A 12,838-nucleotide genomic window follows, 5' to 3' on the forward strand; every position below is an offset into this window, starting at 1 on the left:
GCTCCCACCCAGGACCCCTTAGGCTAACAGCCCCCAGGCATGAGGATGGGGGATCACACCCAGGGAGGGGCCCTAAGGACGGGTAACAGGAACGCGCCTGCAGAAAGGACCCACACGAGCTCTCTGCCTGGGACTGATGCAACTCGAGCCCTCTGCAAGGTAGCTCAGGCTGAGCAATGGCACACCTGGCTTCAGCCACTATGCACCCACTGCTGCCAAATTTCCTCACTTACCCCCCACCTCAGCCAGTCCCCTGCTCTGGTCCATCGCCGGGGCTCCAGCAGTTGCCCAGCAACCTCTGCCGGCAGCTGGGTGCTCTGTGCCTCTCCCCTCCCCTCCCGCCGTTTGCAGGCGGGGCGACCATGAGACAGCACCGAGAGCAGCTTGTCAAAGCTCGTAGAAAAGTTCAGATTTATTAAAACCTCAGCCCGGGGTGGGGCTGAATAAAAGCAGGAGCCACCGCCCGGGGCAGGGTCAGCAACTGTCCAGCCTGCGGCCTGATGCAGCATCCGACAGCAGCTGCGCTGGGGCTGGGCCGTGTCCCGGGAAGGGACGGTGAGGATGAGATGGGCAGCTGTTGGAAATAATCACTCCACTTAGCTCCGGGTCACTGTCCTGGCCCGGGAGGCCCCGTTACGCAACAGGCAGGGGGAGTCTTGGCTCCCCATGCTGGAGGGGCAACCTCGATCCAAGAAGCTCCTGCCAGGATGGGGGGGACCTCTTGTGATGCGGCCAAGGGGAGGGAGACCAGATCTCGTCCAGACGGGACACCACACCACACCTCAGAGGGGAGATGTTCCCTGGCCGTGAGCTAAAGCCAGCCCCACTGGGCAGCCCTGCAGGTGAGCCAGGCACCCAGGCTGACCCCAGGCTGCCCCCCCCCCAGGCTTCCCTGGGTAGTGCAGTGAGATGGCACCGGGCCGGCCCAGGGCTCCTCACACCCCTCCACGGCCCCAATGCCAGGTCTCATCCCTCTGCCAGGGGCTCTGCGGGGGGGGCTCCAGGGAGCTGGCCCACACTGGCGCCATTGGCAGTGGAGAGTATGGGGGGGGCGGGGTCTGACTGATTTGACCTGAGTCCACCTGACTCTGTGCCCCCCCCGCCCGAGCCGGGTGCAGCTGGCTAGGGGCTGGCCCAGCCCAAGTAACGGCTCCTCCCTCCCCACAGAGGGGCTCACCGGCTGGTCTGGCCAGAGCGGGGGGCTGCTGTCACTCCCCGGCCGGGGCCTTGAGGAAGGCCGCGAGGGAGAGCTGCTGCCGCCGGGGACGGCTGCTGTCAGCTTCCGCCTTCAGCTGGCCGGCGCGAGCCACCTCACAGCCCCGCTTCCGCTTGTGGCCCTGCAGAAGTGGACGCGGGTGGGAGGTTACCGCCGGGGGCCCAGCCAGGGTGAAGGGGGCCCCCAGCTGATGCCCCTGGGGGGTGGAGATTGGCCCCCTCCCCCCGGCCAGGCAGGGGAGCCTGCACCTCCAGGGCTGGCCCAGCCACACTCACCGTGCCGGGGCCCAGCCCCTCGCAGCTCAGCCGCTCACGCGCCTTCCAGACCTATGGGAAGCACAGGACAGAGCCGCGCTGGCCCCTCACCCAGCACCCCTGGGAGCAGCCAGGGCAGGGAGCACCGTCGGCCCCTTCCCAGAGCTCCGGGGGGACGTGCCAGGCTGGCCCCTGGCCCCTTTCATGTGACCCCGAGGGGGGCCAGGCTGTGTGGAGGGTTGAGGCCTCCCAGCAACCCCTCAGGGATGTGAGGGGGCCGGACAGGGCTGAACCCCTCCCGCAGGTTCTAGGGATTGGGGGTGCAGTGGGGGGGGGGGGGGCAAGGAAATGCACAGGACTAACCCCCCCCCATTCCCAGAGATCCCACGGGAGGCTGAGGGGCAAGTACCTTCTTCATCGCCGTGGAGATGGCGGATTTCTGGAGGTCTGCCTGCGTCACCCACCGGCATGCCGGCTGCCCGTCCTGCCCACTGGCAGTCGTCTGGGCGCCCCCGCCCAGCAGCAGGGAATAGACAACGTACGTCTGGTGAATGTGGGAGAAGATGTGGATGACCTGGAAGGCAGAGGAGGGGGCTGAACGCTCACTGCACGATGGCACCACACCGGAGGCCGGGAACGGCCAGACAGGAACCCTTTGCTTTGTCACTCCGGCCCCCAGCTCAGGCACGGTCCACCTGGCCGTAGGCAAAGGGCTCTGCACAGCACGGCTAATCCTGCCCCCAGAACCCTGGGCCTATGCCAGCCGGTCGGTGCTCCCATCAGCTGGCTTGCAGCTGGCCCTGCCGAGCAGCCTGCAGACAGGACAGGCTCTAGAGGCAGGGGCTGGGTTGTCCCCACACTGCCCCTCCCACAGCCCAGCCCGGGCCGACTTACCTCTCCGACGTGCCGCAGGCGACCTCTGGCCACAGCGTCTCCTGCCCAGGCCTGAATGTGGCCCAACACCACCTCCCTCTGCTGCTTCTCGTTCAGCCCCGGCTCCAGGGGCAGGCTGGGAAACTCCCACAGCCCTGCCAGCAAGCCTGGGAGAACAAGGAAGGGGAGGCGGGCAGCCCAGCCACACTTGGCAGTGCCATGGATCTCTCCCCAGAACTGCCCTTCCCACGGGGCAGCGATCCCTCCGTTCCCCCGTCCAGCCGCCCGCCTCGCACCAGAGCTGCACGTTACCTGAGCTGGGTCTCTGGACAATCAGATACTCCGGCTCCCCCCCGGGGCCTCTCCTCTCCAGCACGCACGTGGCTGTCCGCTCCGCCCGGGGCTGCTTCTTGGCTGCTCTCCTGGGGAAGTTGGCCACGCCGCGGCTACTGTCCCAGGGCTCCGTGGCAGGCAGGCACAAGGAGCAGCTGCCGGCAGCTGTCAATCAGACGCAGCACCAGCTCAGCTCCTGTTGCTGCACCAGTCCCGAGCAGGCTCGGGGATCAAGGGCTGCGCCCCTGCTTGCAGCATGGAGCCTGGGGTCCCCCTCACCTGCCCCCGGAGCATCTACCCCTGCCCCCAGGCAGCTCCTCCAGCAGCTGGGCACACAGCTCTGCAGAAGGGGCCATCCCAGCACGGATCAGGCAGACACCCCCTGAGGTGTTGGGGGTGAGGAGGGAGGCGGCACTAGGCCAGAGCTGCAGTTGCCCAACCTCTGGGCGGGGTCCCCCCAAGTCCCATGCCAGTGCCTGTGCAGCACTGAACCCCCCCAGTGCAGAAGCCTGCAGCACTCCTAGCAGGGCCACCTGACTCCCGCTGCTCCCCCAGCCTCTCATGCACTGTTCCCAAAGCTCTGGGCCTGACGGAGCTGCCCGCTGCTCACAGCTCGGGGAGCTCCCAGCGTGAAGCGGGGCCACGGGAGCATGGAAGGACACCACACAGCAGGGCTCCCCCGTCAGCACCTACCACACTCCTCTACGTCAGGCGCCTGGGGGCAAGTGGGGGCAGCTTTCCCCAGCAGCCTCTTGGAGGCACATTCCAGCTCCTTCTCCACCTGTAAAGGAGGGCGCAGTGAGCCATGGGGCTCCGCTGTCCATGGAAGGCTGCCCCACCCCTAAACCCACTGCCAGGAGAGAACAGAGTGAGTTCCAGGAAGGTAGGACCACCATTGGCTACCGGCCAAGAGGATAAGGGATGCAGCCCCACGTCTGGATGGCTCTAGCCCTCTGACGGCCAGAAACTGGGACTGGGCAACAGGGGTAGGTCACTCAATAAGGTGCCCATTTTTGTCCATTCCCGCCAGAGCACCCGGTACCAGCCACTGTCGGCAGACAGGACGCTGGGCGAGATGGACCACAGGTCTGACCCAGCGTGGCCGTGCCTGTGCCAATCCCAGCACACTGCAGCATTTGCTGTACTCGGCACCAGCCAGAAACTGCCCCTGAGGCCCTGTTACCAGAAGCAGACGCCCAAAGAAGCACTACGGCAGACGTGAGCCGAAAGAGAGGTTAGCTCATGCAAAAACACGTCCTGGAAGCTTACGTAGTACACGCAAGTCTGCGAACGCCAAGGGGAGAGGGGGCTGGGGGAGTCCGGGCACACGGGGGGCTGAAGACACGGCTTTGTTTCAGATGAGGAACTAGGCACAAGCTTTTAACAGTGAGAGCGATTAATGAGCAGAACCAACAACCCCGGGCCAAGCTGGGTTCTCTGTCCCCCGAGGTCTTCCAGGCAAGACTTGAAGCCTTCCCAGAAGACACCTGTACATTAGGCCCAGCCTGGACCCTGTGCACGTAGCATTTGTATAATTTACATTTTGTGCTCCTATGTGTAAGTAATGCCACACGAATACGTTCAGATTCCGCTACGCTTCCGTTCACTCAATCCAAGTGCTCCCTTCGCAAAGCTCTAGCAGATGCTAGCAGAGACCTTGCCAAAGACAAGGTGTGAGTTCTGTGTCCTAGTATGGACATCTCGGCCCACAGCTGCTCTGGGAAGGAGGCTGCAGGCGTCTCCTTTCCACCTCGGACCGTATTGTCTTCAGACAATACACAATCACATGGGGGGGGGAGGCGGACACGCACGACTGGGTGCGATCTGCTGGCTTGTGCTGGGCAGGAGCTCACACTAGAACATGCAGTGACAGGCCTGGCTGCACCAGTCCAGGGCGCGAACAGGAACAGGCTACAGACAGCGCTGCGCTGGAAATGACGACGACCCAGGGAAAGTTTCCCACAGCGGAGATTGGTCCTGCTGAGAGGACAGGCGGGAATAACCCAGGTCATTTAAACCGAGCCTGGACCCAGCCCTGGCAATTCCATCACGGCAGGATCCTGGGCTGGCTCAGGGGTGCAACTTCATGACCCTGCCAGGCTCTCCCAGCTCCTGAACCACGAGCCCAAAGGGCAGCAGCTTGGCACCCGGGGATCTCAAAGTACACTGGGGCCAGGGTCATCCCCCTTCGCTCCCAGAGCAGAGGCTGGCCTGGCACACTCGGGTACGCGTGAGGCCTTTCTCAGGAGACAAACGGCTCAGCAGGCTGGAGACAGAACAGCCGTGCAGCTAAGAGAAGGGGGATTCCCAGGAGGGGCCGTCCAGGGGCGTGAACGTAAAAACAGCCACGCTGGGGCAGAGCAAAGGTCCATCTTGCCCAACTCCTGTTCCAACGGCAGCCAGGGCCAGGTGTCCACGGTGGCGAGCAGCACAGGGGATAATGTGGTCCCTCTCCCGCCATCCATCTCCAGCCTCTGACGAACAGAAGCTAGGGGCACCATTCCTGCCTATCCTGGCTAATGGCCGTCAGTGGACTCAACTCCTTAAACCTTGCTATAGTCCTGGTCTTCAGAACCTCTGGCCAACCATGTGCTGTGTGGGACGCAGGACAGCCCCCCATGCCCAGGCCCTGTTCTGTCCCCACTTTGCATCTGCCCAGCCTCTCCCCCTCCCCATTTCACTCCTTTTCCCAAGTGATGTGGCCCAGCAGGAGGGGCTATGCCCAAGAAATTGGTGACAATGGAAAGAACGACAATGTACCAGATCCCGCTGGACTGTAAAGCTGAAGCGAAGAGTATGTCAGGCATGGGCAGATCGTGCCGTACAGGGGCTGGCCCCCGCCACGTTACCCCAGCCGGCCCCAGTGTGCGCCGTATGGGGGCTGGCGCCCGCCACGTTACCCCAGCCAGCCCCGGAGCCTGCAGCGCCGTGTGCAGTCAATACAATGCCATGTGCAAAAGCACCTGCAGGAAAAGGATGCCTGTGCGCGTCTGGGTCTGGGATGTGCTCTGCATCCACCCCCAGCATCGGAGTCTGCACGGCACCGCCTCACGCTGCTGTGCACCGACTCAAAATCCCCAAGCGACAGGCTCTGGAGCCAAGCGAGCTCTCAGGAAGCTGGGGGGAGAGCGAAATCCCCACGCAGGGCCGTGACTTGCTCAGGACCCACAGGGAGGTGGCAGAAGGCAGGACGGGACCCAGGGCTCGAGGCCTTGCACTGCTGGAAGATACATTCCAGCGAAGGGCGTGGGGGGGTTACGCAGAGACCCCCAAGCCCCCGGGATCCAGCACAATACCTACCCTGCAGCGCGCTCTGCAGTGGGGCTTCACGGGACACTCCATGCACAGCGGGGCCCGGGGGGTGCACACGGTAGCTCCCAGCTCCATCATGGCTTGGTTAAAATCCCCCGGCCGGACGGGATCCACCAGAGTATTGGCCAAATCCCTGAGACGAAGAGCAGCAAGTAGCAGGCTGGGCAGCCCCAGGAGAACACAAGGGGCGGGGCAGGGGGCCCAGCCCAGCCCAGCCCAAACAGGACACGCGCGCCTGACCGAGAGCTGGAGGGGGATGGAACCTGGAGATCCGCTGGGCGAAGGTGGAAGGGGCTTGGGCCATTTGCAGCCAGAGGTTTGCTCCTGTTCCGGTACTGGGCCAGCAGGCCTAGCGCTCTAGGCTCCTTACTGGAGACAGTGGGAGTCGCAGGACCAGGACCTCTCCACAGCCTCATGCCAGGGACGGCTGCCTCCCAGAGGGCGCCCACTCAGGGCGAGCAGCCTGAGCTTCGTGGCAGGTGGAGGCAGCAGGCACCGGCTTGTGGAGCCAAGCCAACGCGTCATAGCCTGAAAGGGCCGGGAGTGCCTGGTGCAGGCTGCACCCGCTGAGGCACAGCTTGCCCTGCTGAGCACCTTCGGGGCGGGTGACTGACCAGCGACCCCGAAAGCCAGCGGCAGCCGCCACGCGCCGGCTCCTCCAGCGCCCAGCTTGGCCGAGAACCCCAGCCCCAGGCCAGCGACGCGGCCGCGCCAGTGAGAGTTCTTGCCGGCACTTGGGGGGGCTGAGCAGCAGGTGCGCGATCAGTTCTGCTCTCCAGCCTGCGGTGGAACAGGTGCCTCGGCAGCAGCCTGGCACTAGAGTAGGAGGGATTCCAGCTCCAGGCCCAAGCCGATCCCTGCTCCGGCTACAAGGGGAGCAGCTACTGCCCGCCAGCTTAGTGCTTTTTGGCCGTGCATCCGCCAGGCTCCACGGCTACCCATGGCCTCAACAACCTGGCGAGGAGAGGCCAAAAGCTGCCTCCCATTTCTGAGCCCCATCGGGCCCTGCTGTTCTTCCCTCCTGTTTGCATTACAACCGCCCTCTGCCGGGAAGAGCACGGTCCCCTACCAGAGCCTGTCGATCACAGCCGGGCTGCTGGAGTCGGCACCGATGCCTCGGACCCGGCACAGGACTCGGATCACATTCCCATCCACCACACCCGTCGCCTGGCCCGGGAGAGAGAGGAGCTGCAGTCACCACCTGCGGACTGGTCACGGGAGCATTCAGCCAGGCTGAGCGCCAGGCCCAGCCTCCCTCACGGAGCAGGAGAGAGCCCCAGGCCAAGCGAGTCTGCTGGGGGCGCGGGGGACGGTGCACCAAGGATGGTTGGCACTCCCAGTGCCCACGCAGCAGCACGAGGCTCCTCTCAGCGCCCAGGAGAGCCCAGCTTTCAGCGAGGCAGGGGAAAGCCGCAGGCAGCACCGGAACTGCCCTGAGGCAGGGAGCGGCCCAGTGCTGCTGAGGGCAGCCGCAGGGCGAGACGTTCCCCAGCCCTCCCACCAGCCAAGGCACCCGTGAGCCCCAAGGCCGGCACAGCCCGACACCCTGCAGGCCCCCGGAACGCGCCGGCTCTCGTCACCTGCCCGTAGGCGATGGAGGCGATGGCTCCTGCTGTGTATCTCCCCACCCCCGGCAGCAGCTTCTGCAGCTCCTCGGCTGCCCTGGGCATCTCACCTGCCAGCTCCGAAACCACCTGTGGGGAGACGACACGGGGATCCAGGTGACACGCCCAGGACCTGCTGCCGGCCTGCAGGAGGGGGGTTTACCTGGCCTGACGGACAAGCCAGTCACACTCTGCCCTGGAGCTCATGGCTGTGGTGGGAGCCAAGGCACTGGGTTCCCCCCACCAGCCGGCGCACGCTAGCACGGCGAGGGGGGACGCAGGAAATAATACCCCCGCACCACCCCTGCCGGGTACCTTCTGTGCTGCTTCCTGCAGCCGCTTTCCTCTAGAGTAGTAGCCAAGTCCTGCCCACAGCTCATTCACGTCCTGCGCTCAAGACACACAGCCAGGGGTTACGGCCAGCCGGGAGCGGCCTGGGGTAAAAGGTCGAGGGGAGCATTGTCACACCCTACCCCACTGTGGGGGCCTCTTACCTCCAGGGAAGCTCCAGCGAGCGCCTGCAGCGTGGGCCATTTCTGCATTGCAAAGGAAACAGAGGGTTGTTTGCTGGCCGAGCACGGTGAAAGGGGGAGAGCCCCAGCCGGGCACCAGGCACACAGCGGCCGAGGCTTCCGACATGCTCAGGAATTCAGGGCTCTGGGGATGGGCTCGGCAAAGCACAGTCACCTGCATCCACCGGTTGTAATAGTCAATCACCGTGGCCACCTGCGTCTGCTGCAGCATGATCTCCGACACCCACACTGCAGGGACAAAGGAACAGTGCGAGAGCATCGTATCGGCCCAGACAGCAGCTTCCCAAGTCACACCCCGACCTGCCCCTTTGCACAAGGTGTCTCTGGCACAGCAGAGCTCCCAGGCTGGCACTAGTCCCTCACTGCTGACACGGGCTTAGCACTGGGGCCTCTGGCGTATCCTAAGTGATTGCCCAGAAGATCCAGATTTCCCTCCCATGTGCATCACCCTGCACCTGGCCACCTCAGCCCAGGCTGTTTGAGCCAAACGGCGCAGCACCTTACTCTCCAGTGTCAGCTCTGTGACGCTGGGTCCTTGCAAGCACCACGCTGCAGGCCTCTTGTGGAAAGAGTTTGGAGGAGGTTTGGGCTGTGCCGGGTTTTGGGACGGCAGCACTGTCCATTTGAACTATTTTTCTCCCCCCCATTTATCCTGCCAGCTCTGCACTGCTCTCCGATGACATCAGGCAGTGACCCCACTTTCTAGCCGAAAACAGCAGCCAGCCCACGCGCCGTCTCACCTGTGTACGCTCTTCTGGTAGGATCCGATTCGCTGGCAGCCTGGAGGAGGAAGAGGAGGGAATTTCAGGGAAGGGGTCAAAGCGAACTGCTCTGGAGTCTGCGCCAGGAAGGCTGGGGAAGAGGATTTGCACCCTGGTTTGGACAGGGTCTCTACTACAGAGGGAGCATTCAATCCAGCACCAAGACTCCACCAGCCTTTGGAGTAACAGCCGAAGACAGCTCTTCTTCGGAAGTGTTTGATATCTGGGCCCTGGCTCAAATGCTGGCATAGGACAAAATTTGTAGGTGTAAAAATATATAATTAATCTAAGCGGAGCAGTTATACAAATCCCAAGAGACCCGAGAGTCACAGCTTCAGGCTGTTCCTGGTCCCCTGAAAACAGTTCCATCCAAAGCCTCTTCCAGGTGAGCACTTTGTTCCTGCAGTTTCTTAGGAAGCTCAGATGCCCAACCAGGTTAGAGGGTCTGGGCTAGGGCTACCTTTTCAGACAATAGGACCTAAGATGCACAGGAAACATTTGCATATGTATGCAAAATGGATATTTACATATGCAAATAAGGATAAGCAACAATTGGTTTTCTATGCACAGTTTAGCTGCTAATTAAAGACTGGCCCTAAAGTTTCCATTAAGGCTGAACTCGGTTTGATCAATTGAAAGCCAACAAAAAACTGGCGGCAATCTCTGTCCATCTTGGCGTGATGGATTTCATGTCTTTTCTTACAATGTTTCTCCAGCTGAAGTTTATCTCGAAGGTTTAGAATTTCAACAGGGAAACGAACGAGATGCGCAGTGGCACCTTACAGACTAACAGATATTTTGGAGCACGAGATTTCGTGGGCAAAGACCCACTTCATCTTTGTGTTTTTGAAGATACAGACTAACTCAGCTACCTCTCTGACACAGGGAAACCATCTGAAATGCCCCCCACCGCTCTCCCCTGCACATGGGTACCAGGGCTGTAAATGTTTACCGGGACAACGGTGGCCCCACACAATTCTCAGCACAGCGGTGAAAGTTCCCCTTTGGCCACTCCAGCCATTCCGCCACCAAACAGGCAAACACAGACAGGGTTTGCTGCTGCGGGCTTAGCAAGGATGGAGGCGAGAGCAAAGGCTGGCCTGAAGTGGGAGCAACAGAACATTCTGCAGCAAGGGAATACAAACCAACAGGCAAGCAAGCAGGCAGCGATGAAGGATTAACGCAAAGCTCCCTGCAGCACTAGCAGCTCAGACCCAAGGCTCAGCCAGAAATGCCCAATCCAGATTCAGCGTGGGACCCAAGTTGCAGAAACAAACCCCATCAGTGGCGAAAGATACTGTGTAATTTCGGATGCCCCTTCAGTTTTACTGCACTCTGCTTTAGCGCCCAAGGAAAGGCAGTGTGTGGAGAGCCATCGCAGCATCCTTTTAGACGGGGGAAAACTCAACCAGGTATTCTGGGGACCTAATTCTGCCATACCAATTTCCTCCATGGAAGGTCACGCTTGCATTTGTCGTACCAGGCCAGCAAATTCACCCGAAAGGCCTGGATTTCCACAGGGTGGCTGAAGAGGTGGTAAGCGGATTGCTGGGTAGACAATGAAGGAAACACGCCTGCAAGGAGACATTAAAATGCTACTCAGAAGACAGGACCAGCGGTTAAAGGAGTTTGAGGGGGTAGGGCTGGGCTGCACTTTCCTTACTGAAGCAAAGGTCTTTCCAGTAGACAGGAAAACCCCTGAACACAAAGAAAATAGCTTTGACAAGCTGCTGCACTAGACCCTGAAGAATGCGTGACCCCAAAATGCTTTCACTAGCTGCTTCCAGGATTCACCCAGTCCCAGTGTGCCACAGCTCCACAACCCCAAACTCACACCCAAAGCCTCACTTCCACCAGACTCTCAAATGCCTCCCTCTCCTACACATTACAGGAGTGGAGAGAGATGTAATATTAGAAAAAAGCCTCCAGTTTATCAACTTTATCTGGGTCTCCCGTTGCCTCTGTCTCACAGACTGAGCCTTGCCCAGTGCAGGGACTGTTTCTCCATATGTCTCAGACAACATGGTACACCTCTGTGTTCTCTGTGCTCAGCTGGATTCATTAACCAAAATAAGCATCCTGCTAAGAGGTTTCATTCAAGTCCCATGCCTACTACAAAATATAAGTTACATCGGCGTGAGGAAGCCCAGACAAACACAGGGCCAGCAGACAAGGAGGCAGAGAAACTGACCAGAAACCAGTGTATTTTTGACAGGCAACAACAGTGCTGAAAAAAGGAAGAAACACAAATTTTTGGTTTAAGTGTTGCGTGCTTCCGAAAAGGTGATTGGCAGCTCCGTCTGTATATCAAAGACAAGTCTGATTTCAGCTACTAAAATAAGCTTTCAAGTTCAGGTTGAACCTCTCTAATCTGGCACCCTTGTAACCTGACCGGTGCCAGATGCGAGAATTTGCCAGACCACAGGTCAATATTGTCTAGCAGCATTACCAACACTTCCACTGCTTTCTAGGCTCTTGAAAGACATTTAGGAGTAAATTACAGCTAAATAACAGCACAGAACAGTGAAAGCCAGGACTGGTGGTTAGAAACAAACTTTATGGGACCATGGGAAACTTGGCCACACCCATGAGAAGTGGCTAACCAGCCAACTAAAATCATGCTGGATTACAGATGGTGCCGGATGAGAGAGATCCAGATTAGACAGGTTCAACTTGTATTTTTTTTTTTTTTTTTTTTTTTACTGCTCATCCTTACAGAGGCCACCTACCTCTGCCTGAGGGAGCTGCCACCTCCAGTTCATGGCATAGACAAGCAGTTAACCAAGCTCGCCTTGCAAAATCTCTTTCACTGCTAGGGCACAAGGAAGAAACAGCCCAGACTGAGTCTCACATCCCACAGGTGATTTTGCAGGGCTGGCAGTGAGAGGAAATGTCTATGTACTTATAAATGAGCACGGCTGAGCTGCAGTCACTGAGCCATTTTAGCACTGAATGCACCAAAGCTCTGACCCCAGAGAGCAAGGCTCCATTGAGAAGGGGAATGGATGGTGCTGTACCAGCTCTCGATGTTAGGAACTGAAACAAATTAAAGTGTTCAATGGGTAGAGTGAATAATGACAGCGAGAGGATTGTGTGTATAAAATAAAAGGATTGTATTTGCCTGCCTTCCTTGATACCCAAGCTCACTTCAGTTTGTTTGATACCTGTCTAGCAGCCATTCACCCTGGACCATGCTGGACTCACCCACTCTGCAGTTTTTCCCTTCCCTGCATGATGCCAAAGCACACCTTTACCAGACGATGGGTTCTCCCTGCATCTCCTGGGGGATTTCCTCACTTCCCCCACGCCCTGCGGGAGTCCCTGCCGGCCGCGAGCTGCAGCCCGGAGTCTGCTCATCTCCAGGCTGAAGAAAAAGAGAGGTGCTGTTACGGGGGCTCCTCTAGGGTACTCACAGCGTAGGCAGCTGCAACCCCACCCCACACTGCAACCCCTGCAATAACGCCCACACCCCTCCTGCTGCAACCTCTGCAGCTACCCCCACCTCTTGTGCTGCAAAACGCCCCAGGGACTACGGGCACGGCAGTGCCCCCGCGCGTGCTGGCGGGGCAGAACGGGGCACCCGGGTGCCACGAGCACTAAGCGGGTGCGTGCGAACCGGACGCCCCCGCACCTCGGGGCGGGGGGGTGACCCGAGCACTGGACTGTGCAGGGAGAGGCGGCCCCGGCGGGACGCTGCGGCCACGGGACAATAACGCGGCGGCGGCGGCTGCCGCTGCTGCTGCCGCCGCCGCCCGACGCGCCCTGCAGCTGGACCAGGTCCGCGCGCGGCGCTCCCCTTGCAGCGCTCACCTCCCCTTGCCCCACGCGCCCAGCTTTCCCGGGAACCTGCCGCGCTCCAGCGCCACCCAATCCCGTCCTGCGGCCGGGCGCGCAGGAGCCAATCAGAGAGAGGCGCAACTGGTCAGCACGTGCCCAGCAGGGGTCAGGCGCG

The 12,838-nt window shown here is 60.4% G+C and overlaps 1 protein-coding gene across 4 annotated transcripts; it reads right to left on the reverse strand.

Moving 5' to 3' along the window:
- Positions 1-401: 401 nt before the first annotated feature.
- Positions 402-12,778, reverse strand: MUTYH (mutY DNA glycosylase). Of its 4 annotated transcripts, XM_075002397.1 has the most exons (17): positions 12,697-12,771; positions 12,135-12,250; positions 10,327-10,460; positions 8,866-8,905; positions 8,280-8,353; positions 8,087-8,128; positions 7,908-7,979; positions 7,569-7,682; positions 7,058-7,155; positions 5,977-6,121; positions 3,370-3,457; positions 2,656-2,841; positions 2,365-2,510; positions 1,880-2,044; positions 1,492-1,542; positions 1,178-1,337; positions 402-574 (listed from the first exon to the last, which is right to left on the reverse strand). In XM_075002397.1, the coding sequence occupies exons 2-16, from the start codon at positions 12,241-12,243 to the stop codon at positions 1,209-1,211; spliced, it is 1,593 nt and encodes a 530-aa protein (XP_074858498.1). In that variant the 5' UTR covers positions 12,244-12,250; positions 12,697-12,771; the 3' UTR covers positions 402-574; positions 1,178-1,208. The 4 variants fall into 4 exon arrangements, with proteins under 4 accessions (XP_074858498.1, XP_074858500.1, XP_074858501.1 ...); XM_075002399.1 differs by lacking the exon at positions 1,492-1,542 and having other exon boundaries at positions 12,697-12,774; XM_075002400.1 differs by lacking the exon at positions 12,697-12,771 and having other exon boundaries at positions 12,091-12,228.
- Between the last annotated feature and the right edge of the window lie 60 nt (positions 12,779-12,838).

The sequence above is a fragment of the Carettochelys insculpta genome, chromosome 9 (assembly GCF_033958435.1).
Source record: "Carettochelys insculpta isolate YL-2023 chromosome 9, ASM3395843v1, whole genome shotgun sequence".
Taxonomy (NCBI): Eukaryota; Metazoa; Chordata; order Testudines; family Carettochelyidae; genus Carettochelys; species Carettochelys insculpta.